At 69.3% G+C, this 27714-nt stretch overlaps 1 protein-coding gene across 4 annotated transcripts; it reads right to left on the reverse strand.

Moving 5' to 3' along the window:
* Positions 1–424: 424 nt before the first annotated feature.
* Positions 425–27468, reverse strand: GPSM1 (G protein signaling modulator 1). Of its 4 annotated transcripts, none has more exons than XM_042964583.1 (14): positions 27106–27468; positions 18615–18836; positions 17697–17832; positions 16966–17108; positions 16238–16361; positions 15927–16042; positions 15023–15178; positions 14585–14693; positions 13411–13534; positions 8326–8396; positions 7387–7563; positions 2714–2870; positions 2038–2246; positions 425–992 (listed from the first exon to the last, which is right to left on the reverse strand). In XM_042964583.1, the coding sequence occupies exons 2-14, from the start codon at positions 18833–18835 to the stop codon at positions 786–788; spliced, it is 1950 nt and encodes a 649-aa protein (XP_042820517.1). In that variant the 5' UTR covers position 18836; positions 27106–27468; the 3' UTR covers positions 425–785. The 4 variants fall into 4 exon arrangements, with proteins under 4 accessions (XP_042820517.1, XP_042820516.1, XP_042820518.1 ...); XM_042964582.1 differs by lacking the exon at positions 27106–27468 and adding an exon at positions 26024–26164; XM_042964584.1 differs by lacking the exons at positions 13411–13534; positions 14585–14693; positions 15023–15178; ... (4 more) ...; positions 18615–18836; positions 27106–27468 and adding an exon at positions 9733–9911.
* Positions 27469–27714: the final 246 nt, after the last annotated feature.

Below are 27714 nucleotides of genomic sequence, written 5' to 3' on the forward strand. Positions count from 1 at the left end.
CAGGGCAGAGGGGCGCCACGGAGGGTTTGGACCCAACAAGCTGCAGGCCTGGGGCAGGGGGAGAGCCGGGCCTGGGGCAGGGAGAGAGCTGGGCCTGGGGCAGGGGGAAGGCTGGGCCTGGGGCAGGGGGAGGGCCGGGCCTGGGGCAGGGAGAGAGCTGGGCCTGGGGCAGGGAGAGAGCTGGGCCTGGGGCAGGAAGAGAGCTGGGCCTGGGGCAGGGAGAGAGCTAGACCTGGGGCAGGGGGAGGGCTGGGCCTGGGGCAGGAAGAGAGCTGGACCTGGGGCAGGGGAAGGGCTGGACCTGGGGCAGGGGGAGAGCTGGGCCTGGGGCAGGGGGAGGGCTGGGCCTGGGGCCGGGAGAGAGCTGGGCCTGGGGCAGGAAGAGAGCTACATCTGGGGCAGGGGGAAGGCTGGGCCTGGGGCAGGGAGAGAGCTAGACATGGGGCAGGGGGAGGGCTGGGCCTGGGGCAGTGGGAAGGCCTGGCAGGCCTGCGGGAGGCCCGTGTACCACCCCGGGGGCTGCTCTAGGACAGGAGCACAGCCACCCTCCAGGGCAGCCCTGACCTGAGCCTGCCACCCTGGGAGGGAGCCGATGTGGGGGCTGTGTGCCCAGCGTCTGCCACAGCGGAAAGGGCCAGAGGGCTCGGAGCCTGTGCTCAGCCGTGGCCTCCAGAGGAACGGGCTTCTGGGCAGATGACCGTGAGCTCTCCGCCCCCCCCACCCCCCCACCCCGGCCCCGAGTCCAGGAGCGGGGGTGGGGCCGGCCTGGCTGCAGTCACAAGGCCTTAGGTGGCGCCAGGCTGGCACTGCTGCCGGGGCTCAGGTCTCCCGCCGACCTCCTGCTCCGGGCTCCCGGCGAGGTCGACCCGCTGTTCGTCCATCCGCTTGGCCTGCACCCTCTGGATGAGGCTGAAGAAGTCCTCGTCAGGCATGGTGGGGCCTCGGGGCAGCACGTCGGGAGGCGGGCAGCGCTGGTCATCGATCCTGGCGGACTGGGCAGACACAGACACGGGGGTTGGCCTCGGAGGGCCCCCCCCAGCAGCTGGGCCAGTGCTCGGCGGCCTCGGGCACCACTCCCAGGCGGGGGCCGCTGTCCAGCCGCAAGGCCGGCTCGGGAGGGCCTCCCTCCGTGCACCTGTACCATCGGCTCCGCGGGCACACCAGCAGCCCCGGCCCCGGGGGCGAGGGGCCTCCCCCCGGGCCGCCCAGGGCAGAGGACCGAACGATGCCCGCCAGACACGGGGTGAGGGGGCCGCCGGGCGGCCTTCCCGTGCCGCTCCCAAGGCCCCCCGATGGTGGTGCGTTCAGGAGCCCCGCGGACAGGACCGGGGGCTCCCGGCGCCCGACGTGCGGAGGGGCTGGGGCTGGCGTGGGGCCGACGAGGCATTTGGGCTTCTCTGCGGGGTCTGGAGCAGAAAGGCCGGCAGCCGGTGCGGCCATCGGAGCCGGTGCGGCCATCGGAGCCGGTGCGGCCGGGGGCTGGGGGCTCTCTGTAGGGCCGGCTTTGAGGCTCGTCGGACTCGCCCGGGGCCGCGCCTTGCTCGGCTCTGCGGAACGAACGGCACGTCCGGAAACTGCAGCGGCCCACACGGGCCACGCGGCTGCCCTTCCTGCAGCCGTTCCACGGGCTTCCTGACACCGTTGCCTGCCGTCTGGCCTTGCCCCAGCCGGGGCGGGTGGGGGGCAGCGGCAGGTGGCCGGACCCCACAATGGTGAGAGCCCTCCCCGCTCGGGGCTGACACCTGGCCCGAGGCCACCACGTTGGGGACCCGGTGCTCCCCCCCAGCTAGAGCTCCTGTACTGTGAGGGGCGGCTGAGGACGTCCGGGGTGACCTCTGGGGGGTCCCGGGAGGGGCCTCAGGTCTGAGCACTCACAGGCACTCAGTTCCCATCCGGCCCGAGACGGAAGGACCAGAGCCAGCTCCCGGCAGGAGGAGCCCCCGCCCAAGACGAGGGCAGAGGGGCACCGGGCCACCTCGGGGCTGGGGTGGGGGCGGGCGGGCGAGCGCCCCCAGCCTCCCCCGACCGCAGGCCCACCTGGCACTTGATGAGCATGTTGAAGAACTCGTCCCCAGGCTCCTGCGGGTCCCCGTCGGCACGCAGGTGTCCCAGGTTGTTGTGGGTGATGCGGAGCCCGGGCAAGCTGCCTACGCTGGCACGCTGGTCGTCCAGCCGGCGGCTCTGCGAGCTGGCGATCAGGTCGAAGAACTCTTCGGTCTGCGGGGAGGCCGTCAGCGAGGGCCGGGCTGTGGGGGACAAGGTGCAGGGAAGGGGACCCCACGAGGCGGGTCAGGCTGGAGCCCAGCCCAGCCCACCACACTCCTGGGCACACGGGGCTCCCAGCGGTGGCTCCACGGACCCCGGACCCCGGACCCCGGCTGCTCTCAGCTGCCTCTGCCATTTGCCCCACACCCGCTCAGGGGCTTCTAGAAGGTGCCGGAGGAAAGCCTTGCTTCCCACGCCCACTCCGAGACAGAGATGCCCTGACACGGTGTTCCGGAGGGCGGACATGATTACACACTTCCAGGGACGCAGCCTTGGGCGAGCGGGGGACGAGGAGCTCTCAGTGACAGGGGGCACTTTTGCAGCTGGTGCGCCCGCCCTTCGGGAGCAAGGGCTCAGGGGGGCACGACGGTGGAGGGAGGGGGCTGAGCCTGGCCCAGCCCCCCTCCAGGACAAGAGGAGCTCTCTGGGTGGGGGGGGGGGCACTCACCGACCCTCTCCTCCAGGCTGAGGGCGGCGGTGGCCTCGGCGGCCCCGGGCTGACCCTCCTCCAGGGGACAGCGCTGGTCATCCATGCGGCTGCTCTGGAACTTGCTCAGCAGGTCAAAGAAGCAGTCCTCGTCGGAGGACGGGGCCCGAGGGATGCTCTGGGGGGCAGGGGCAGTCAGCGCCGGCTCTGGCCCAGCCCCTCAGACCCCTGCGCACCCCTGAGGGAGCCGCGCGGCCTGGGACAAGGTTGGGACCCTCACCCCACCTGCCCCGCCTCCGCCATCCTCCCAGACGTGACGTTGCCACCCGCCCCCTACTTGCCCCAACGCGGTTCAGCAGCCGCCACCGCCACCGCCCCGGCCCCGCCCCTGGACACTATCACACACCGTGGCAGCCCCCGCAGTGAGCTCCCCTCTGCCCACGCCTCTGGGGCTCTGGCACCCAGCACAGCACTCCCCAGCGGCTGCTGAATGAACAAACGAAGGAGCGAGTGAGTGACGGGGCCCTCGGCAGGCAGGGAGCCTCACGGGCCATTTTGTGTATCACACTGGTCTGTACCAGGGTCCTGGCAGCAGTGACGGCGGACCCAGAGGTGCCAGCGACATCAGGGCAGATCACCAAAGGCAAGGAGCCAGAGCTGGGGGAGGCGAGGCCTGCTGTGTTCCACCCTAGTCCCATCCCTTCTGGGGTTCAGGTCCTGGACCAGCGGACAGGCCCAGAGGACGCAGATGTGCGGGGTGTTCGGGCTAAAGCACCCTCCGCGTACTGGCCAAGGTGACCAGGATCTGCTCTGGATGGCTGGGGGGCAGAGTCTGGACATGCTGGGAGCACAGGGACTCTGGCAGGCACTGTGAGTGTTCAGCCTGGGTGGCAGGAGGGCTGACCCTGGGGCGACCCCCACCGATGGGACCAGGGAGGGGCAGTGAGAAGCGGGAGACCGGGCCACTGGGCCTGCCTGCATCTCAGTTGGCAGGGGGGCCTTGGACAAGCCCCCTCCCACGCTGAGCCTCGGTTTACACATCCATAGGAGAGCAAGCTGGAGGCACCGGTCTCTTGGCCCCCCCAAGGGCAGACGCCCCCACTAGCCTCCCCACGTCTGGTCCAGAGCCCCGAGTGCTGACTGACGGATGGGGTGGCTTCCGGAGATCACCTTGGCTGCAGACCGGTGCCTGCCCCACGTCCTCCCTGCCTCCGGTGTCCCCTGCCCAGCCCTGTCCTTCCCCCTCCCAGCTGGCTGGTGGCCTCCTGGGGGCCCCTCAAAGCTGGGCTCATGGAGAGACCACACGGCAGAAATGTCACCTAGCGGGGCCTGGCTCGGTCCTCGAATTCCCGACGACCCCTCGCCAGCCCACTGCAGACACTGAGGGAGGGGAGCTTGCACACCTCCAGCCAGGGGCAGCCCCGGGGACCCCACGAGCAGGCCCAGCCTGGGCTCCCAGGTTCAGAGCCGGGCTCAGGCTGCGGGGCCACAGGGGCAGGGAGGGACAGCGGAGTGGGTGGTTCTGTGCGTGAGACCTGCCAGCAGGTGGCAGCTCGGAGGACAGAGACCCCAGCCGGGCTCTCAGGTCCCCCTCCCCGCCCCCCAACCTCCTGTCCCAGTAACGCAGGCCTAGAGCCAAGGCTGGGGGTGGTTCAAGATCCCCCCGACTCACGACTCTGCTCTGCTGCGCCCCGGCCTAAGACCCCACAGATCCCAGGGCACGAGGCACCGAGGGCTCAGGGGGCACCCCGGCCAGGGGGCTGCACTTGGTCAGGGCCTCCTGGGGGAACTGCAGGCAGGATGGCCAGGGCCCAGCATCAAGCTCCGCACTGGTGGGGGCCGCACAGGTGCCTCCCCCGGGGAGGTCGCTTGGGGCCCCAGACTCAGCCAGGTGTGGGGGTAAGCACAGCACCACCCCACCACAGGGGACAGTCGCTGCTCCTGGCCCCCGACCCTGGCATCTGGCCCCAGCTGGGGCCCCCCAGGTGAACTGTGGGCCGGGCGAACAGAGCCAGGCCTCTCCCGGGAAAGAGGTAGCCCTGGGACCCCTCTTCTCTAGACACAGGCCCCCAGCACTCCTCCAACCCCCCGTGGGCTGACCTCGGGGCTCAGGGGCACCCCTGAAGTAGGGCGGCATCTGCCCAGAGGCTTCTCGGGGACCCCAGCAGCACAGCAGAGGGCTGGGCCGAGAGGGCCCTGTGCGGCCATCCAGAGACAACCCCACAGCAGAGCCATCCTGGGCCACCTGTGAAGGGCTGGCGCTCCCCTTGTTGGGGGGGTTTGGGGCTGAGGCCGCAGGTGCACAGGGTGAGGCTCCAGACAGCAAGGAGGCCCCGCCCCCTCGATTAGGACAGCACCCCGGGTCCTAACAGGACGTGCCCCCACCTCTCCTCTGCCCCTGCCTCTGGCTCCTTCTGTCTCAGGGGGTCTCCGAGCCCCTCCTGCTGGAGTGCCAGCCCGGGTCTTGCAAGCCCCCCGCGCCCCCCAGGCCCAGGGCTGCCCCCCTGCAGCCCCCCAACCTGCTGGCCGGGGTCCCTGAGGCCCCAGGCCCCGAGGGGCGGGGGAGGTGGCTGGACTGGTGCACCAGCCCAGGAGGAGAGCTCCGCTCTGCCCCCATCCTGCTTCCCACCGGCCCCTGTGCTCCCTGAGCCTCCCCCTGTAGGGGACCCCACACTCACGCTGGGCACGCAGCTCCCTCCAGCAGCAGCGACCGGGCGCTAAGCGCTGTCTACCGTGGGGCGCTCCACCATGCGGTGCCCTGCCGCCTCGCTGCCCCTGTTGGCTCGGTGCTTAAATAGGACCCGGGGGAGGGCCCTCCCCGCCCCGGCCCCCCCACTGCACTCGCTCCCGCGGCCGCGCACGAACACGCGCAGGCACACACATGCTCTGCAAACACGGAGGGCTCCTGCTGGGGCCTACGGGAGGGGGGTGGCCATGCCAGAGGGGCGAGGAGGACGGAGCCTATCTGGAAAGCGGTCGCCCTGCTGACGGAGGGGCCCGGCTTCCTTCCAAAGCCGTGTCAGCCCGGGAGAAGCCGCCTCGTTCTTCAGCCCTGACTCCCCAGGCTGCTGAGGGAGCCAGAGGGATGCTTTCCCAGGGGCAGGGGCAGGGGCCGGGCGGCCACCACGGCCCCCGCCACTGGCCATGGGATCCCCTCCCTACACCAGGAGGTCTGTGGAGTCTTGGCCTCTGGCCTGCCGGGGGCCCAGTGGGGGCCGGCCCTGGGGTGTGTAGGGAAGCTGGCTGGGGGCGAGGGCAGAAGGGGGAAAGGTGGAGCCCCCTGGGGCCCTCTCGGTCCTGCTCCTTCTACAGGGAGCTCAGAGCCCCAGGAGGAGGGCCTGCCCCCAGTTGTGTCTGCAGGGCAGGGGGAGGTCTGGGGCCAGGCCTCCAACTGGGGCCAGGCTTAGCGCTCATAAAAATTTTCTCCAAAGGCGCCCCCATTGCCCAAAGCCCTGCTGCCTTCTCAGAGGGGCTGAGCGGGGGTTCTAGGAGCTGGCCTTGGAACCCCAGCTCCACCGCTCCTAGCTGTGCGCCCTCAGGCTAACCTCTTTGCTGCCCCATGCCTCGATTTCTCCTTTTATGGCTGCTGAGCCCTGGCTGTTGTTTCTGTTTGGTAGACGCAACCCCCTGCCCCCCACCAGCAACAACAGGGACACGGCTAGGGCCAGGTCACCATGTGGAAAAGGCTGTCCTGTTCCAAAGCCCCCTGTGGCTCCCTGGTAGCTGGGGGTCCTCCCCTGCCAGGCCCTTTCTGGATGGACCCCAACCTTTGAGTCTAGCCCAGCCCTCGACCACACCCAGTCACACCTCCCAAGACCCCCAAGTCCCCATGCGCTGGTGGCAAGGCCCCTGCACTGCTCAGCTGGGGGTCCCCAAACACACAGTGCGGGCAATAGCCCCACCGTCTGGGGCCTCCGTGGTGGCCCCGTCTCCTCACCTGTCACTCTACGGACACGGGCTGGCAGGTAGTGCTGGGGGTAGATGGGGTTGGCGGAGGCCCCCCGGGCTCGTGGGAAGGATGGGTGCAAAGCAGCCATCGGGGGGCTAAGAATACCAGCGCGGCGCCCACGCCCCTCAAAGGCTGGGAAGGTGCTGATTAAGCCCTCAGAGGCAATTATTTTTAGATTGAGTCCCAGATATTTGGACCCAGGTGTTCTGCACATGGGGAGGGGGGATGGTCCCGGCTGACCTCTGAACCTGGACTCACTGGGCACGTAGGTTTGCAGCCTATACCTCCCAGACCCCGACCCGCTTCCAGCAGCCCAGACAGGCCAGCCCAGCCTCCTGGACACAGTGGGACACCTGCCAGGCAGCAGGAGGCCCCCTTCCCTCTGTCCCCCATCTGTCTGACCACCTGCCCGTCCATCTCTCACCCATCCGTCCCCCCAGGCCCCGTCCGTCTGTCCACCCCTGTGTGCTGCACACCCAGGACAGGGCTGCTGGCCGGCCCCGAGGGCCCGAGCTCCCCGCAAGCCCGCCCTCCAGAGCCCCATCCACAAGGCCTCCTGTCCTCAGTGGCCGGGGCCTTGCGGAGGCCGGACGCAACTGGCAGAACGCCGTCTGTGCTAAGTGTCCTGCACCGTCCATAGGTGCCATGTCCGCCAGGCCCCGAGGCAGCACAGGGCCGTGGCCTCTGACCCTGGGGGTGGCCCAGGTCGGCCGCTCGGGAGGGCACCCGAAGAGAGGTCACCTACCGTGCGAGGCACCTGCACCCGGACGTCCGCGCTGTCCAGCGGGGAGTGGCCGCCCTCGCGGGGCCTCTCAGCGGTCTCCAGCCCCTCCTGGTACTTCCTGCTCCTCATGGGGAGAGGGAGCATGTCCCTGCCCGGCCCCCGCCACTCCCCCAGCTGGTGGCTGTCTCCATTCTGCTCCTGGGAGAGGGAGGAGGCCAGGCATCGGTGGGGGCTGTGGCAATCCCCAACCAGTGCTCCCATCCCAGGACCCTGAGCGGGGGCTGGCAGGTACAGTGGCCCTGTCTCACAGATGCACCCAGGCCCTGAGGTGCCTCAGGGAGGAGGAAGAGAGCCTGAGGCCCGGAGGCTAGGAGGCTGACCCCACACTGAGCGGCCCTGAGCCTTGTCCCGCCACAGACCGCCCCAGGGGCACCCGCAACAAAGCCCAGCACACGCCTGAGGAACCAGAGGCTCGGAGAAGGGAGCTCACTCCCCCAGGGCTACACAGCACCCACCTCCGACAGGTACAGAGTGGGCCCAGAGCCTCCCCCTGCCCAGCTTCTGACTGGTCTGCTCTGCCCGTAACAGCTCTGCTTCCCCCGGGGCAGAGTCTCGGCCGACAGGGAGCAGGAAGGCACGGGGAGCGGCTGGGACACTGGGGACTGTGGCCGGGTGGGGGCTTGGGGGCCTGCAGGTTGCGAGGACCGTGGCTTGTCCCCCGGCGGGGGGCATGGCTGGCGGGCCCCTGGGGTGAGTGGGAGGAAGTGGGGCTTCGTGGGGGCCTCTCTGGGGGCGGATGGCTGCTCCAGGGTCTCGGGCTGCAGAGAGGGCGCTTGCCCCCCACGGCGGGGACAGGGGACAGACGGGAGCTGGGCTGGGAGGCGGCAATTCAGCACCCATCACACCTGCCTCGTCAGCCCGCTGCCCACGCCCCGGCTGCCCACCCTGAGCCCCACTCACCCGTTCCAGGGGGAGCCTCAGCAGGCCCCAGGTCTCTGCACTCAGCCTCTGTGTCCTCTTGGGCCTGGCACCTGGAAGACAGGGGGCCCAGTCAGCCTGGCACTGACCCTCGGCCAAGAGGCGGGCTGGCCCAGGCCAGGGCCCTCCGGAGGGCCTGCACCCTGGGGCCCGCAGATGAACCGCCAACGTCACCGTCTCCACGGAAGCAAACGACCTCGCACGTCCCACCCGGCAAGCAGCCGAGCGTGGGGATGGGCTGACCCTGTAGGGGCCTGGCAGGGGGTCTGGCTGTGCTGCCCCCGTGCCCGCCCTTAAGGGACTCCGTTCACCCCCCACCCTGCACGCACATGGGCGGCCCAGATCCTCCCAGGAGCTGAGCGCCCCTCTACCTGCAGACACGTGCTGGGCACCAACCGGGTGCCCCAGGGACCCTTGTCCAAGTGTGGGGCCGCATGAGGCAAGGAGGCACTGTGGGTAGAGCGAGCAAGGCAGATGCCCCAGGAGTCATGTCTGGGCAGCACTGGACCTTGGACCCATTACCCTCCCTCAAGCTCAGTACCCCCGTCAGACTGAGCCTCCAGGCATGTTGCAGGCACCACACAGGGAGCCCGTGGGAAGCATCTTATGGCGCCTGGCATGTTGTGGACACCCACAGCCCACGTCGCGGTGAAGCCTTGCCCTCTGGCTACCCCAGCACTGAGCTCACTGGTGACGCCGTGCCACGGACAGCACGGGGCACGTGCCCCACCAGCGGCAGCGAGGCCAGGCAGGGAGCCCTCAGCTTGGCCCCCGACCCCACCTCGGGCCCCCGGCTCTGAGCCCACACCCACTGCCCAAGACACGGTCCCCAGAGAGGGGCCGTCCGGGAGGTCAGGCATTCAGACCAGCCCGAACCAAATGCCCAGGGAGTCCTAGGAACGGAGGAGATGGTGTGGGCGGCTGGCCTTCAGGCTCTGAGGAAGCTACGCCCTGTTCTCTACCCTCCAGAGGCCGGGTAGAAAAGCAGAGATCTTGGAGGAGGGGCTTCTGTGGCTGCTGTCCAGAGAGGGGACAGCAGGCAGCCGCGTGGGTCCAGGACTTGGGGCTGCCTGCCGCCCCTCCCGCCCCCCCCAGCAGGGCCCCATCCCCCCAACTTTGGCCACGTGGTCAGCACCGGGTCTGCCTCTGCCCCCTGAGAACGGCCCCTGGCCACCGGGCCTCGCCCAGGTGTGCAGCCGGAGCCTGACCCCGTGTTGTGAGGCCCAAGGAGATGGGGCAGGGTCCCCACTGCCCATCCCTCCCCGGATCAGACAAGCAGCTCTGAAGGAACAATGTGATCATTCCAACACCAAACTGTCTGGGGGCATCGCCTGGCCCGGGGAGTGATGGGGGGACGCCGAGCGGTCCCGTGCATGGCCCTGTACTCACCACAGCCAGCGAAAACCCGGCCCCTTTCTCGGCCGCCCCCTGACACCCGGGGGGTCTGACTCGCCTTCCCCACTTTGTCTGCTGGGGCCCGCCTGGCTGGACCGTCGGGCCCAGGCCGTGGCGGAGGCTGAAATGTTCCTCTGAGACACAGCTTGTGTCCGGCTCCAGGGCGGGTCCCCTCATGGCCCTCGGGGCCCGGCTAAATGCACCCTCTGTGCGGGCTGCGCGCGCACTGGGGCATTCAGGCCAGAGCCACGCCACGCTGGCGGGCTTCCCGCTCCACCCACCCCAGAGGGGAAGGTCTGGAAACTTCCCTGAGCACCACCCCACTCCCGCCTGAGTCTGACCAGAATCATTTCTGTCCCCACCAGGCTGGCCAGGCCCCATCCCGCCCCTCCTGCATGCAGCCGGCCCGCTCAGGCGCCCAACTCAGCTTCCAGCTGCTGGGCTGTGTCCCTCCAACTCCTTCCTGCCTTCACTCTCAACTTCCAAAATCCTGGCAGGTCCTCCTTCAAAACAGATCCAGAATCCGACCCCTCCTCACCTTGCCGGGACCTGAGTGTCACGTCCCTCACCTGCCTCTCTGCTCTCTTTGTCCCTTATACATGCTGGGGGCCCCGGGGATGCCCATAGGGCCTGGGTGAGATCTTCTTCCTCTGCTCACCCTGCAGGGCCCCTGGCATGGGGAGGGGCTTGCACAGGGCAGAGGTTCTCCCGCTCCCTGCTGCTCCTCTTAGCCAGCCTTACCCAGGCCTCAGGGCCTTTGCATGGCTGTCCTCCGTTCAGGCTCACTCCCTTCTCCCCTTTCAGCCTTTGCTCAGAAGTCACTACTATGGGGCAAACGTTTGTGTCCCCCCAATTCCACACTGAAGACCCCACCCCCAACGCGATGACATCAGCGAGCGGGGTCTTGGGGGTGATTAGGGTTAGCTGAGGTCATGAGGGTGGCTCCGGGGATGGGGCTGGTGCCCTTATAAGAAGACACTGGGGACCTCCCTCCAGCCCCACACCACCCCTGCACCCGGGAAGAGGGCCGTCACCGGGACGGCCGTGCGGGCACGCTGCTCCCGGACCCGCAGCCTCCAGAGCCGCGGGAAGTGGACATTCATTTTTGTAAGCCGCCTGGTATGTGTTGTTCCTCGGCCGAGCTGAGGGCGACAGCGGCCTCCACAAAGCCCACGCGGCACGCCCACCCGGCCGCTCAGCTTTTTTCCTCCCCAAGCGCTTGCTCATTCCCAGGCACGCCTTGTTTTTTGTTCATCGCTGTTTGCCACATACGGGTCGTTTCTGGCTACCTTTGCCGGTTACGTTCCCCAGTGTGTCCCAAGCCTGGCTTCAAAGGGGCTTGGCACACCAGGGGACCTGGGAGGCCTGACCCAGTCAGGCAGCAGTGTCAGGACGCGTCCTGGGGTCTCTGCTGGGATGGGGGCTGCAAGGCTGCTGAGGTCAACCTGTAAATTGGGTCCCCCAGCTGCATAAAGGGCCCTTGTTTTATCAAGAAAGAAAACACCTTGGGTCCCGGCCTCCAGGACCAGCCGCGGTCCCCGCCCACCGCGGTCCCCGCCCACCGCGGTCCCCGCCCACCGCGGTCCCCGCCCACCGCGGTCCCCGCCCACCGCGGTCCCCGCCCACCGCGGTCCCCGCCCACCGCGGTCCCCGCCCACCGCGGTCCCCGCCCACCGCGGTCCCCGCCCACCGCGGTCCCCGCCCACCGGCCCCAGGCTTCTTCCCTCCCAGAAGCAGCCTGAGGCATCTTCCCTGGGCTCCAGGTGGCGGGCTGGGTCAACACCCTTCCCTGGCGCTCACCTGGTCCCCCCTTCATCCCCCCGCCAAACGGCCAGGCTCGACACACGCCAGTGCAGCATCCCCGCCCCGAGGGGCAGTTTCCAGGCCAGTGCCCACGTTCAGTGTGCACTGGACAAATGAGTGGGTGAGTAATGCCACCCCCGCAGGAGACTCCTGGGGCGCTCCGTCCACAAGGCCCCGGCCCCCGCCGGGCTCACCTGAGTGGGGGGGGGGGCTCCTTCACGGCGGCCCAGACTCAGCAGCCGCATCCCCAGGCCTGGGGCCCCCACACCTGCCTCCGTGACCCGGAGCAGGCTGCTCTGGAGAAGGGCCTCTGCCCCGCCTCGGCCGGTGGCCCAGCGCTGGCAGCCTGGCAGGGAGGGGGCTTCCGGGGGCCCCGGCTGGGAAGGGTCTGGGCACAGGGCAGAGCAGCAGGGCTGGCGTGGGAAGGACAGAAGCTGCCTTGTTCCCGGCACAGCCCAGCCCTCCACCCATGATGCGCCCCCCTTTCCTCAGCTCGGAGAAGAGGGAAAATTGCCAGAGAACCTGGAGCTGGCCGCAGCCCCGGGGAGCCTTTCCAGAAGCCCTCCGGGCCGGGCCCTGCCCCCACCCACTGCTGGGTGTGTAAGAGAGCGGCCTCACAGGGCCAGGGGCTCCAAACAGAGTTGCCCACCCTCAGAAAACCCCCGCCCAAAGGGAGCCACCGTCTTGTACATCCTGGGGCAGGGTGGGGGGCAGAGGGGGGCCCTCCCCCATCCCATCCCCTGCAGCCACATCACCCCAAAACAAGGGTGGCTGGGGGTCCCAGAAACCTTCGCACCCTCCCTTCCGTCTCAGCCCCTGAGGAGGGGTGGGGACACGTGCCTCCCCTTGCCCAGGACAGGCATCGTTAGAAACCCTGGAGCCTCTCCACCGCGGCCAGGTGCCACTTCCTGGGGCCTCATTCTCTGCAAGCCTGACGGGCTCCAGGTTGGGGCAGGTGGGCACCCCTAGGGAACACAGCCACGAGGGGGTTGGGGCCAGACTCCCCGCAGGCTGGGGTCGGTGCAGGCAGGGAGGGGGCAGCTAGCGCCCTGTGCGGAGCCCCACACCCGCCTGCAGCCAAGGGGGAAGCCAGCTCGGGGTGGCCCCCCCAGCCCCCTATTTACCCATTTGCTCTGCAAGGAACATCCCGCCCTGCGTGCCTAGCAATGTTCACCCACATGGGGCTACAGGCAGCCCGGGACTGAGATCAACATAGCTGCCTTGGCTGGTCCCGGGGCTCACCTGAGTAGTGCCCCGCCCGGAGGGAGGCTCTACATCTCTGGCTGACTCAGCCTCGCCCCCAGGCCCAGCTCTGAGCCTCAGGTGGTGGTGGTGGGGGGGGGGGTCCTCAGCCCTTAAGGGGATGGAGCACGGAGGGAGGGGCAGTGAGTGCCCCCCCCTCCTAGCCAGGGGATCAACCTGGGGAGCTCAGAGTGACTTCAGGCCCTCGCTGGCCCAGAGACCGTGAAGCACCAGCCCGAAGGCCTCCCGTTCAGGACACACCTTCGCCCACACCGTCCCTGCCCCCGAACACCCCTTTCCACCCCGTGCTTCCCAATCTCGGATTCCTAACCTGACCTGGGGAAACAGGGCCCCTCGTCTGTGCCCCGAGCACCCTGGACACCCGGTCACCACCCCCCCGCGCCCCCGGGAGCTCCAGAGCACGGCGGAGAAGTGGTGCGGACAGACACCCCCAGCGACGGGGGCTTGCCACCCTCACCGGGCAGTTCTGTCACAAGGGCTCCTGTGGGCAGAGTCCACCTCCCCATAGACCTGCACCCGGAAGCCCAGCGCCGTCCCGAGGCCCAAGCCTTGAGCTCTCCGGGCGGCCCTCCCGCCACACCCCTGCCCACCCAGCCGGGGACTCACCTTGGGCCTCGTAGCCGGCCAGGTCGGGCTTCTCCGCGGCCGCGGGGCTGCTCAGCCGGCCCAGCACCAGCTCCAACTGTGCCACGTTCATGCGGGCCGTGAGCTCCCCGTTTCGGTCCCCGATCTGCAGCCAAGCAGGGCCAGGTTGGGGGGCAGGGGGGCTGGGGGACTCCTACGGACAATCATGAGCCCCGCACCTCCCAGGGAACCAGGCCTCCCTGTGCCCTGGGGGCGCCCCTCACACCCCAGAACGCTGGGGGCGCCGCGTGAGGCCCTCCTTCCCGAGCGCCCTCCCGAGGACAGGTGGTCTGGTCCAGACTCCAGCTTTCTCGGCCCCTTGGAGCCTCACGTGCACCCCTCAGGCACCCCCAGCTCAGAGCAGAGGCTCAGCAGGGGCCGAGAAGCGCAGAGAAGTGAGGTGGGGCCCGGGGCCGGGCCTCGAGTGGAGCTCTGGGGCCACTGGCGTGCCCCCACCCGTGCTCAGGGGGCTGTGGGGCCGGCCCTGCTGGTGGCCCCGGTTGGCAGGGGGTGGGGGACTCTCCTGGCCCGAGCTTCCCTGCTCCTCCCCACCACCTGGGCTCCGGTGGGTCTCACCCACAACAGACACGGGGCCGTGGTGGGTCTGGGCAGGTGCTGGGCACGTGCTGGAGGGAGGTGGCCGTGCCGCTGGGGCCAAGGAGAAGGATGGGGCGGAGGTAAGAGGGCCAACCAGAAACCAGGGAGCCGGAGGTCACCGGTGATGCCCTGTGGCACCCGGCTGTGGACCACCCTGACCTCAGTAGGAGGGTCCTGCGTGCGGACAGGCTCTCAAAGACCCTGTCTACCGTCCCCAAGGTGTCCAGCTGGAAGGTTCCAGGGGAAGAGCCCCAAGGGCAGCCTGCGGTAGGTCATGCCCACCTTGCCCTGCCCACAGGGAACGCCAACACTTCAGGTGGAAAGCAGGCCACCGCTCCCCTCCCCCCATCCCCTGGCTACACCAGATAAGCTGCCATCAGGCGTCTGCAGGCAGGGGGTGGCAGCCCCCCCCCCCCCCACCGCCCAGTGCACATCGGCAGCCTGGAAAGGAGGGAGGAGCAGGCTGGGCGAGAGGCGCCCTGCCTGGTCTGAAGGGAGCTGAGCAGCACCGGGGGGGGGGGGGGGGTCTCCGGCAGCGGGGGTGGCAGGCCTGGCTTACCTCCTGGGAGATCTCCAGGTGCTTCTTGGCGAAGGTCAGGGCCTGTGCCGGGCTCCCCATGGACACGTAGGCATTCCCCAAGCTCCAGCACGCCCGGCCCTCTCCCACTCTGCCAGGGAGGGAAACCGAGTCCACTTCTGCAGCCCCCAGGCCGTCAGGCCTGTTCTGACGGGAGCGCAGCAGGCCCCGCCTGAAGTGCCCGCCTCGGCCTCCCTCGCCCCCTAGTGGCCGGCGAGGCTCTCACCCCCGCGGCTCCCTCCACCCTTGGGTGCGGGGCAGTCCCTCGGGTCATTAATCTTTCAATTCGGGTGAAAATCACAAAGCGTAAATCTAACGGATTAAGCGCGCCTCGGCGCGTGGCACCGTGCGTGCTCACGACCCACGGCCGTCGCCTGCGATCCGCTTCCGAAACGCCGCCCGCCCCCACCGCGCGCGCACCTGTCGGCCAGCTCCTGGGCGATGAGCAGGTGCCGAAGGTGGTACTCGGCCGAGCGCTCGTAGTCCTGCAGCAGAGTGTAGGTGTTGCCCAGGCTGTAGCAGGCCTGTGCCTCCACCGCCTGGTCCTTGAGCTGCCGGGACAGCTGCAGCGTCTTCCTGCGAGAGGGGGAGGCTCAGCCCCAGCAAGGAGGGCTCCGGGAGCCCTCTCTGGGGACGCGGCGCTGCTCACAGCCCCCAGCCGAGGGGTGCACGGAGGGTGGGGGGGGGGGGGAAGCGGTCCGCCAGCCCCGGGATCCCACCGGGGTGTCTCTGGAGCCCCGTCACTGCTGGACCCGCACTGGCCAGTCACCTCCCCACCCCGAGCCTCCGCCCTGCATGGGGGACGGGGGACACAGCACACCCCAGCCCGGGATCCGGACGCACGGGACCTGGTGCTGACGACCCGGCCTGTGCCCGGCGGTCACCACTCTGCTCCTCAAGCCAGGAGGCGGCTGGCAGAGCATCCTCCCGGGAGCCCGTGTGATCTCCACCCTCTGGGTCCACACACGGAGGATTATACCCGCACTCCAGAGATATTGTGGGGTGCAAAGACAGCTCTGGGGTTCCCCCAGTAACTGGCACTGGGAGGCCCTCAGCCGCAGTTCGCTGTGTCCCTGGCACAGAGCGGCTTCTGCCCGCACTTACCGAGTGAAGGGCACCATAGTCCTTCCTGTCCCCGGCAGCCCCAGGACCCCGGCTTTGTCAGTCTGTGGCCCAGAACCCCCCCCACCTCCCGTCTGGCCCCTGGAGAGGCTGGGAGGTCAGACCCACCTCCCGACCTTGGGCTGGTGTCCAGGGGCCCCCTCCCCCGAGCTGGGCGGGTGGGGTTGGGCAGGGGTGGGGGCGGGCGGGCAGGCCTGCCTACTTGTAGTACTCGGCGGCCACGTCAAAGCGCCCCAGGAAGATGTGGGCGTTCCCCAGGTTGCTGTACGCCCTCCTCTCGGCCGCCTTGTCTCCAAATTCCTTAGCAATGGCCAGGCGCTGGGGACACAGACCCAAGGCCCGGGTGGTCACGGAGCAGCCCCGGGACCCGATGTGGATGGCGGGGGTGGCCTCCCCGCCCAGCGTGGCCAGCCCGAAGTCTGCATGTCTGGCGAGAGCAGCCTGGGACCCTGAGCCAAGCCCAGACGAAGCGAGGCAGCTGGCCGCCCCACCCCCGCCCCGCAGGGGACTCACCTCCTTGTGGAAGGTCGTGGCTTCCACGAAGCTCCCCAGCAGGTAGTGTGTGTTGCCCAGGTTGCCATACGCCCTGCCCTGGGCCGCCCGGTCGCCCAGCTCCTTCACGAGGGACAGGTTCCTCCTGGGGGTTGCATCTGTCTGAGCCGTGGCCCTCTCGGTGCGAGGGAAGCAGGGGCTCGTGACCCACCCGCCCGGCCAGAGGGGATGAGCAGGCAGCCTCCGCTCAGCTCCTGCTGGGAGCGTGCCCCAGAAAGAGGGCAGCTTGGGGTTCTAGAAGAGTGGCTCTAGGGAGCCACTAGACAAGGGTGCTGTCTGAGCTCCGAGGCTCAGGTCAGGGGCTCCCCGGCCCCAGACTTTGGTTTTCGGGTGCAGCCTCTGTCCTCCTGCACCAGGGTCCTCCCCAGCACAGAGGCTCAGCCCAACGTCCCCGCCCTATTTCCAGCCAAACGTTTTCTAAATGCCACGTGTGGCTTTTGCTCGGCCGTTTCCCTGCCTCTCGGCACTGCTGTTTGTGACTTATGTGCGGGAAGCCGAGGAGGCCTGAGGGTGGGTGGGGCTGGGGAAGGAGAGCCGGCCTGGCTGTCACCATGCGGGGGTCTGCAGAGAGGTGATGGGGCCACATGTGGGTGCTCCGTGCCTGGGGTCCCGCGCCTACCGCAGCGGCTCAGGAAGCGCTACGGCCAGACCCCGGCCCGGCCCGTGGTGCCCCCACCTGCCCCACTCACTCATAGAACTCGGAGGCTCTGCGCAGTGGCTCCCGGACATGGGGCGGCAGGTGCCCGGGGTCCTGTGCGGCGTTCCACGAGAGCTGCTTGCCCTTGGCGTGGTACACGTTGCCGATGTTGTACAATGCCCTCGCCTCCCCGACCTGAAGGTGGCACCGAGGTTGGCCCTCCGCAGATATGGCCCCCGCGGAACCCCCTGGCCCCGGACCACTGTGCCCGCAGTCCCCCAAAGGCAAGGACTTGGAGGGGGGCCGTCAACAGGTGCAGATGTGGGAGTAGGGCCGGGACCCCAAGAAGGGGTGAGGCGTGTTTGCACGTGGTCGCCACCCTCTGGGCACGGGGCAAGCGAACACTGCCTCCTGGTGGACAGGCCTGGCACCTGCCCCCTTGTCATCTACGCCATCAGGGCGACCAGGTCCTTCTCGGAAGCCCGGGGGGAAGGAAGGCGCGCTTGGCCCACACGCCTTGAGCTATGACCTGGGGCCGGCCGTCTTGTTCCCCTGCCCGGGGTCACGGGGAGGGGGGGGTCACAGACTAGGTCAAGGGTCCGGCACCGGGCGGGGCCCACGGCTGTTCTACCCCGGCTGCCGCGCCACCCTGTGTCCCTCTGGAACCGGAAGGAGGGACGAGGGGTGCTGGCGGGTCTGGGGGAGCTCACATGGAAGACGGGGGGCCGGGCCTCAGCCCTGCAGGTGGGGGCTCGGCAGGCAGCCTGGCAGCAGCCGACCTACCTTGTCCCCCTGCTCCCGGGCGACGTCCAGGTGCCGCTGGCAGCACACAATGGCCTCGTCAAAGCGGCCGAGCACCTTGAGTGTGTTGCCCAGGTTCCCGCTGGCCTTGGCTTCCCCCATGCGGTCACCGATGGTCCTGGAGGGCAGGAGGCAGCGAGGAGCCGGACTGAGGGCCGGCCGGGACCCCGAGCCCAGCAAGGAGCCCGGGCAGGGGCGGGCGAGGCCTGGCAGGACCAACCCGGGGGCAACTGGGGGCGATGCCGGGCAGGGGTCTCGCCGACGGCAGGCGAGGTCCCCTCGGGCAGCCCCGGGCAGGCAGCCCAGCTGGGGATCGCTTCTCTGCCGGGCCCAGCCTGTGGCCGTCGGGGCTCAGAGAGGTGCCCCAATGGAGACCGGGAGAGTCGGGGGGGCCTGACAGTGGGAGTAACTTTCGACACACCCGCCGGGTGCTGAGGACACCGCGTGCGGCTCACTGGCCAGGGAGGGGCCCGTGGGCAGGGCTGGGGGGAGCCCTGAGAAGCCCCGCTTCCACCCGGGATTGGGGGGTCCGGCTGCCGACGGGCGGGGAACAAGCAAGGAAGGGTGTTCAGGGACGAGAGCAGCTCGGGGAAGGTCTGGAGGCCAGAGGGGAGTGGAGACGCTCAGAAACACAAGTGGTCGCGCCCCCCCCCCCCCCCCCAGTCCCAGGGACAGGCACCCGCGTGAGGACACATTCAGGACACCAAGGGACACCCGTGTGCACACACACGCACACACGCACGCCTCCCCTGAAACACAGCCCCTGGGGGCACTTGCCAGGCGCCGCCCCGCCCCCTCCCCCTCTCCCAGGTCAGGGGCGCCCTCGGGTTCCCTGGACCCCGAGCTCCCGGCACTGCCCGCGCTGTGACGGCCCCTCCCCGAGGCGGGACGCGTGCTCACCGGGCCAGCAGCAGGTCGTGCCTGTGGTACTCCAGCGCCCGGGAGTACTCCTTCAGGTAGAAGTAGGCATTGCCCAGCTGGCTGTAGATGGCGCTGAGAGTCTTCAGGTCCTCGGTGCCCACCTGCACCGCTGCCTCAAAGAAGGCCGCGCCCGCCTTGAAGTCCCCGGCCTTGCAGAGACGCTCCCCCTCCAGGGCCAGCTCCAGGCACGAGGTCTCCATCCTGGGCAGAGAGAAGGAGTCACAGCCTGCCCCTCACGCCGTCACGCAGGGGCCCCGTGCTCCCCCGTCATCACTGGGACCACGGGGCCTTCGGGTGAGGCCACGCCTGTGCGCACAGACGTCGACGTCTCTGGAGAAATGCCCAGAAGCACGTGCGGGGTCCAACAGCGTGCCCATCGCCAGGCTGGCACCTGCGCGGCTCACCCGTGCCCGAACCTCACTGCACGCCCCTCACGACCAGGGCTCAGGGGCCCCCGGGCAAACGCATGAGTCCGTGACTAAGGCCAGACCCTCAGCCCACGACGGCCAAGCTCCAAACACAGCCTCCCCTCAAGGCTCAGCCGCCCGGGGCGAGGGACCTCCCTCCGCCCCCGCTCCGGGACCTGGTGCCGCGTCAGTCCTCCAGAGTAGCTACAGTGGCCCGCGACAGCCCTCGATCCTCACCAAGGGCAACCAAGGCTCAGAGAGGTTCAGGACACCAGTCAAGGCCACATGGGCAGGACCTGACCCTAGCCCCTCCCCCGTCCCACATCCTCTGCCGTCACCTCTCGGGGGTCACGGCTCCGTCTGAGCTGTGGGTCAGCCAGCCCCCAGAGCCGAGAAGCGTTCAGCTGCTGGCCACAGCCCCCCGACGGGACAGCCGCTCCCCCACGCCCAGGGCGCTACTGTGGGAGGGCATGACAGGACCGTGTCCCAGGGTAGACCCAACCCCTGGGACACTGCTCCAGACTCCTGCCCCTGAACCCCGCCCAAGTCCACGGGCCCAGGGCCCCACACCACCACCAACGCCTTGACCGGAGGCCGGGCCAGCCCTTCATGCCTCCACCTTTGGGCAGGGGCTGCAGAGAAGCTGTCCCTTACCCTTGGGCTCTGCCAGCCCATGGGCTGGGGCCGGGGCTCCCCAGCTGCTACCCCGGGCTCTGTTCACTGGGGCCCCATGGCCCTTGGGCCTTGGGCGAGCTGCCCTCAGGACATGGCTGTCAGGGGAGCCTCGGGTCTGGGGGTCACTCGATCAGGCTGGCCCTGGTTCCGGCCCTCCCTGCTAGGGGGCCCGGGGCAGGACGCTTCATCACTCGGAACCTCGGCCTCCTCCTCTGGCCTGTCGCGGCTGGTCCTGTGAGTTCCACGCTCAAGGCCTGACCCGCTGCCTACCCTAGGGCGGGAGAGCGGTCAGCGGAGGACACGGCACACAGATACCATGGGGGCGGGGGAGCGGGCCCCAAGCTGGAGGGGGTCCCCGGCAGGTGGTGGGAGGAGCCCAGTGACCATACCCGCACATACACGCAGCCCTGGAAAAGTGGGAGACGTGTTCTGCGTGGCCGAGGGCCAACCCAGATCACCGGAGTCCGTGGAAAGCCCACGGGTAAGTGAAAGCGCCCACGGCAAAACAGCGCGCGCACCCCCGGGCACTCGCCCCCTCTCTGCGCTGTTAGAGTCCGCGGTGATCAGCCGTTCCTGGGGGACAACACACAGGGCCCTCGACAAATCCACGAGTTTCGTCCACGGCACTGCTTCTCAGCCGCTCTAACCAAACACGCCTTTGGTGCAAAGCCCCCCCTTGCCCAGCCTCGACCCCCCCACGTCGGGGCCACGCCTCCGGGGGAGAGTGGGCTCCGGGACCCCAACAGCGCCCTGCCGCCCCCAGATTCAGGCAGAGCCTGCGTGGCCTGTCAGAGAGCGGGGTGCCGGAAGCTCGGGCCTCCTACCCACGACGCCCCGGGAAGGGCTGTCTGGAGCCTACCAGCCGCCCCCTCCCACGGCCAGGGCCGCGCACCGCGCGCTGTCTGATGCCGGGAACTGACCTCTCCGCCTGGGTGACTTGGGAGGACCCGGGGCTTGGGTGTGAGACGTTGGTCTCAGAGCCGAACACGCCCTGCTGGCTCTGACAGATAGGACGCGGGGAGTGGCCTCCCCACCCTGCTGTCCCTGCCTAGCTAGAGACAGGCATCGCCACCGCTGCGAAGGAGGTTTCTGGTGTGCGAAGGGCCTGGAGGTGGGGGGTGCACCGATGAGGTGTCCAGCGTGGCCATCCCGAATCACAGATTGGGGGGGGGGGGTCTGACCCGGGCCCCGGTAACGTGAGGAGGCCCCCTGGAGAGACACCGGCCGGCGTCCAGGGCTGGAAGCCCCCGCCCCCTCCACTGACCCCAAGAACCTCCCACCGCACCTTGACCCCCGGGCCACCCCCCCGGCCCCCCGCACCTCTTCCTCTGCAGGTGACGACGCATCTTCTCCACATACAGCCATAGCTCCAGGCCCACGGGCAGCAGCAGGGGGCGGGGGCGGGGGGCACCGTATACCACTTTGCACACGGCCTTCTCTGCCAAGCTCAGGGCCACGGGCTGGCCCTCCGCGGGGGCGGCCGGCATCGTGGGGCGCCAGGCCTCCCGCCTGGCCGGCCAACTCCCACCCCGCCTTGGCCGTTGGTCCTGGGGACGCGCCGGCCTCGTGGTTCCCCTGTCTCTCCCCACCCCAGAGTGGTGGGCTAAAGGCTCTGGCGTCCCAGGCTCCAGGAGACCCCAGGTCCTTGGGTAGGTCGTCCAGGGCCTCCCGGGGGCTGAGACGGATCAAGGGATCAGGGCGGCTCAGAGCCAGGGATCAGCATCGTCAGCAAGGAGGGCAGGGCCTGGGGTGGGCAGGCGGGCGGGGGTGAGACTCTCGCCGCCTGACCACTCACCCAGCTCAGCAACGGGCTTTGGGGTGGCAGAGGGCTCCAAGGCCGTGCAGCTCTAGCCCCCGGGAAGAGGACGGGGCACAGCTCCAGGGTCAGAGGGAACTGGAGAGCCAGGGTGGGCCCTGCTCCCCAAAGCCACCCGGAGTCGAGGACACGGAGGAACCCGAGAACCAGAGGAGGGTGGGGGGGCCCGCCCGGTGTAGGGTCTCAAGGCCAGCCTCAGCCTGTGGGCCCTGCAGGCCTGCCCACTCTGGCAGGTGGGGTCTTGGAAGGGGCTGGGCAGGTGAATATGGAGGTGGGATATCCCAGCTACCTGCCCGCACACATGAGCGTCCAGACCGGGCACCCTCCTCCCTGCCCTGAGGCTTCTGCCAATGCCACCCGTCCACACCCGAGGACAGCTCAGCCGAGGGGCACAGGGCAGGGCCCGGATCACCTCCTCCTTACCCAGCTCCTATTAACAAACTGGATCCCCAAGCCCCACACCCTCAGAACCACCCCAGGGCCCTATTCCACCGGAATGCAGGCCACCCTGTCTTGTCTCCCCTGAGGCCTGCCCGGCCTGGCCAGGTGCACCTCCCTGCTCATCGAAGAAGACTCCAGAGCCTTTGTCCCCCAACACCACCTGCCAAGCCAAGGGCCACTGAGAGCCCCACTCTCAGGGGCTCTGGGCGGGGCCGGCTGGAGTCCTCGGGGCCCCGGGGCCGTGGTCTCAGCTCCCCACCAGCCTCACCGCCCCGACCCTGGGAAGGGCGGCGCTCCCACCTGGGAATAGATGCCTCCTGGTCAACCTGTAATCTTCCAGCCCCCAAGGAGGTCAGACCCACACCTCTGGGACCAGGCTGTGGGGGTCCTGCCCACCCAGATGGGGCCACAGCCCCCTGCACAGACCCACTCGGATGCGGTGACTGCCCTTCCTTGCAGGGCCGACCAGGCCAACTCTCCCAGTGGCCAGACCACAGTGGCCGGGAGGCGGGATACTGTCTGCCAAGCTCCCGCCGCCTGCCCACAGGCTTACCGGTTAATAAAATGGTATCGACTCCCCAGGGGCCAGTCTTACTGTTCCAGCCACCGCATCATGACCACACCCCTCAGCCTCGCCTGGGCATCCGAGACAGCATCCCAGGAGAAGCCATCAGCCCAGCCACACCCGGATCAAACTGCCCTGCTCTCCATCAGGGCTCCCGTCCCCGCCTATGTGCCCCACAGACTCCGTGGGGTCCTCCGTGGGGTGCTGACCACCACGGCCGGTCTGTAAGCCAGGCCCCCGGCTCCCGCTACACATGACTAACCGGGGGCTGTGTCCCCTTAGCCCCACTCGCTGCTAAACATAGTCACCGTCCTTCTTCCCTAGAGATGTCACCCACAGGCTGGGCCACCGGGCAGATGCCCCAGGGCCCCTGCCCACCCCTTCCCGTTGCCCCCAAAGCAAAGCCACACTGACTCCCTTTGACGTGGGGATTTTGGGACAGCGCGGGGCAGGCAGCGCGGCGGGAACAGGGATTGCGGGTGGAGGGGCACCTAGCTCGGGAAAGCACCTGAGGTTGTGTTCCGAGGAAACCATGGGGCCAGGCCATTATTCCCCAGAGGCCCTGCCAGGGCCAGTGCCCGGGGGCACCCGTGGAAGGAGCCCATGGGGACGGGTGGGCAGCAGGGCGGAGCAGCCTGGGTGCCCGACCCACTCCTGAGGATGCCCCTGTCCGGGTGCCTCATGCCCGGGGCACACCTCTAGCGGGTCACCCCACGGTGGGGGTGCTCACCGCCTGCTCTCCCCTTCCCAGTTCCTGGGACCCTCAGCTGCTGGCCTGAAAGGGACGGGGAGAGGGCCACCCATAGCTTCCCCATTTTCAGGGGCCTCTCAGCCACCAGCCCTCCCCCCATACCTCCCCGAGGCCGTCTCCCCCCAAACCCCTCTCCAGGCACGAGGGCCCAGGTGCGGTAGACCAGGGTTGAGCGTTATCTGCCCCAACCGCCTCTGCCTCCCTGACCAGCTCCCCTCCCGGGGCCCCGTGTGGGGACGTGCTGGGCCCACAGGCACACTCACGCTCAGGCCCTCTCAGTGTGCGTCCCAAGCCCACGTTCCCCCAGACCCCCACTTTATAAGAACTGAACTCTGGTGGGGCCCGGGTGGCTCAGTCGGTTGAGCGTCCAACTTCGGCTCAGGTCATGATCTCGCGGTCCGTGGGTTCGAGCCCGTCGGGCTCTGTGTTGACAGCCTGGAGCCTGGAGCCGCTTCGGATTCTGTGTCTCCCTCTCTCTGCCCCTCCCCTGCTCATGCTCTGTCTGTCCGTCTCTCCGTCTCCCTCTCTCAAGAATGAACAAACATGTAAAGAAAAGAAAAACACTGAACTCTTGTCACCGGGAGGAAACTGGCATGGGAAGGGAAGCCACTGGGGGTGAGCTGGGCCTGGCCTGGAGGTCCCCCCGATCACCGTCTGCCAAGTGCCCAAAGCTGTCACGGGGCACCCACGCGCTGGGTGCCACAGGGGGGCTTCCCCGGCCCGAATCAAGGAGGTAGACAACCTTCTGCCTGCCCCAAGGTGCCGCCGTCAGTCTGTCCCCTCCAGCTCGCAGCCCCCACCTGTCAGAGGCCCCCCCACACGGCTCCCCAACTCCCACCCTTCCTGCCAGCCTCTGAAAGCCCGCTCCAGCACGAACAGCCCTGCCCACACCTGGCCGCGGCTGCACAGACTCCCCAGGGGCCTCCTCGCGGGCGCTGCGGGAGCGCCGGTGGCTGTGCACCCCAAATCTGTGCTGGGCTTGCCCGCTGGAGCTCAACGCAGGTCTCGGCTTGCCAGGATGCCAGGCTGGGCTCGGGGCCTCCCCCAGCATCCCCTCTGAGCTCGGTCCCTGCCGCGCTCCCCTGGGCCAGGGTCCTGTCCGGCATGTCCCCGCCGGGCCCCAGCACCCCCGCACCCCAGACTCCCAACGAGGCTGCAGACGCGGACGCGCCCCATGAGGACCCCACGCTGGGCGGTGCAGGGGCTCCAGGGCTAAAGCTCCCCGCTCCACACGCGCGTGCACTCACACACGCAGACACACACATACGCACGCTGGGAGCTGCCGAACCAACTCGGGCGGTCCCCACAGGGGTGCTACGGGGGGAATCCCCCGGGTCAGGCCTCCAGCGGCAGCTGCCAGCAAACCCACCCGCGCACCCCTCCCCCTGCGCGGGGCCCAGGAGCGGGGTCGGGGGCCCAGCACTCAATCCTGGGACCACACAATGGGGGCTGTGTCTCTGACCAGTGGCACAGAGACCGAGGTGGGAGGAGCCGCAGGGCCCCCTACCCACCACCGGGGCCTCGTTCTACACGTGGGGGGTGGCACCCAACAGAGGCTTGCTGCTGATTCGCTGCCCGGCCGGGGCTGGACGATCCTCTCGGGCAAGGCTAGGCCCCTTGAAGGCCCAGCAGCCGGGGACGCTGCCAGGTCCCGGGGATGACGCTGTCCGGCCAAGTCGGGGACCTGTCGGGCCCCCTGGAGGCAGCCGGGCCTGCCTCTGGGGGTCGCGGTCAATGAGCGGCCCCTGCCCGGCACCCGTGCCGGCTGCTCTCCTGGCCACCTGCGCTCACTGGCAGAGTCCATTCCCCTCGGAGGACCCTGTGCCCACCCGGGCCGGGCACATGGCATCACGTGTGGATCACCCTCGACAGGCCCGGAGTCACCCAGCAGGCATGCAAGGCAGGTGGGCAGGGCCACCCTGTCATCCCTGACGAGAGCGTGAAGCCCCGAGCACAGGGCGCTGGCATCATCCGCGAATCTGCCCAGAGGAAGGTGCCTTTTCAGGCAGGCACACGCCCACCCGGCTGGCTGGCTCCGCAGCCCGGGTTCGGGCCTGCCATCCATGAACGCAGGCTCGTGCCGGGTCCTCGGGGAACAGGGCCCCACCCAAGACAAAGCCCGGTCCCTCCAGCCACGCTGCCTCCCAGCCAGACCCGGGCAGAGGGGAGGTGGTGCCAGGCTTGCGAGGCAAGCTCCACACACCTGCTGTGCCAGGCGGCCCAGCTGTCGGGAGAGCGCAGCTGGTGAAGCGGGAGCTCTCCCGGCCGCCAGGCCCGGGGCCGTGGGGGCGGGGGTCCAGCAAGCAGCAGCCCAGCTCAGCCCAACACCCTGACCACCCGCTAATCCTGGACTCAGAGGGGCGCAGCCTGGGCTCCCCCCTACCCCCCCACGCCCTCCCTTACCCCGTGGTGCCCCCTTCTGCCTCCCCACGCGCACTCGCCAGGGGGTGGGGGGGCGCCCCCTACCTCTGCATCCCCTCCCCCACCCCGGGTGCCCCCCCAACCCCTTACCCCCTCCTTCCTCGCACCCCCCCACCCCGGGCGCCCCCCATCCCAGCACCCTTTCCTTCTCCCCCGCCCCGCGCCTCCACGATCGCCAGCCCGCAGGGAGGGCGCGTCCCCGCCACGTCGCGCGCCCGCCGCAGCCTTTGTTCCGGGCCTCCCGCCTCCGGCCGCCCGTCCCCGCCCGTCCCGCCGGTCCCCGCACGTCAGGACCCCGCCGGCCCAGCCTACCTGGAGTAGAGGCGCCGGGCCGGGCCGGGCAGCTCGTCGGCGGAGGGCGGGGCCGGGCCGGCCATGGGGCCGGGGTCGCCGAGGGCCGGGGCCGCACACCCCGCGCTCGCGCCGCCCTGCTCCTGTCCCCTGCGCGCGGTCCGCCGCCCACCGTCCACCGTCAGTCCGTCCGTCGGTCAGTCCGCCCGCCCGCGGGAGGCGCCGAGGAAGTGATGCGCGCGGGGCGCCGCCCCTCCCGCCGTGGCCGTGATGTCACCGCCGCCCGCGCGCGGGGAGGGGGGCACCGACGACGGAGCCGCGGGTCCCTCCCCCCTGCGCAAGGGGCCGGGGAGGGGGCGGGGCCTCCGAGCGCTCGTCCCCAGCGCCGCCCCCCCCCCCCACCAGGGGGCACGCGGGGCAAGGGCCTGGCGCTGGCCGGGCTGCTGGGCCCCGGGGTTCTCGCCGGACCTGCGAGGCGCCTGGGTGGCAGTGGCCCTGCTGGCCCCCCCATCCCCGCGACAGGGGCTGTTTGAGGCCTCCCTCCCTTTGTCTGGCAAATGGCCAGCCCCCCTTGGTGGTCCCCTGCCGTCCCCACCCCCTTCTCTGAAGTGGCAGTGGGGTGCCCGCCATGGGGGATGACTCCCTACTTTAGAGACACCTGGCGAGCCAGCCGAGGACTGACCTGTGCCCCAGGGGAATTCCCTGGTCTGGGAGGAGTGAACAGCCAGGAGAGCCGCACTTACCAGGACCTGGGTGGCCTGGCCCCGGGGGAGTCCCCGAGCCTGCTTTGCTCAGCCCTGAAACCCTGGGTCACCACGTCACCCTCCCAACCTTGTGAAATCCAAGGACTCTGAAAACCGAAGCTCACTGTGCCCACACTCCCCCCCCCCCCTCCATCGTGGCCCCGACCACCTCCTCCCCTGTGAGTTCCTAGGAGCCCTGGTAGATGAGACCTGTGGTGTGGCCTCTTCACCACCCACCCTGGGCTCTGTGCCTCCTTGGGCCTTCTCCCAGGGCCGAGGTGCCTGTCCGGCTGGTCAGCACCGGGCCCACAGCAGGCCCTCAGGCCCCCCCCCCCCCCCCCCCCCCCCCGTGGATCTCACCTGCCTCTGTCCTGCTGGCCTCAATCCCAGCTCTGCTGGTGCCTCCAGAAGACTCCAAACCTGGGAAAAGTCACTGTGCCCCACGGGACAGGGACAAGTCTGGGAGCAGGAAGTGGACTACTGTCCTCAGAAGCCTGGCCACCCCTCCTGGGAGAGCTGCCCTAACTAAGGTCAGGGAAATGCCAGGGCCTTCTCGCTGGACCCTCTGCAGAACTGCAGCCCACAGGGCCGCTGGCTTCAGGCAAAGGCAAATGGCAACAAAAATAAACACAAGATAAAACAGAGCCTGTTGGCCCCGGGCTAGTTTGTTTTTCCTGCGGAAGAGAGGCAGCGGGAACGAGAACCATCTGTGCCCAGAGCGCTGGCGGCCTGGCAGCTCATCCTACTTGCCCTCCCCCGTGACCACAGGAGCTGGGCAAGGCCTTGCTGCCTGCTTCGTGGGTGCTGCTGGCTCGGCCGGGCGCGGGGCGGGGCTACCACACTCCTCCAGGCCCGCCTCCTTGGGGTGCCCCCTGAGCTGGCATCGTTGTAAGGGCAGGGGCCGCCTTGGGCCCCACCTCTGCCAGGCCTGAGCGCAACTTCCCCGTGAGGCCACTGCCGCTAGCCCCT

Source organism: Panthera tigris, chromosome D4 (genome assembly GCF_018350195.1).
Source record: "Panthera tigris isolate Pti1 chromosome D4, P.tigris_Pti1_mat1.1, whole genome shotgun sequence".
Taxonomy (NCBI): Eukaryota; Metazoa; Chordata; class Mammalia; order Carnivora; family Felidae; genus Panthera; species Panthera tigris.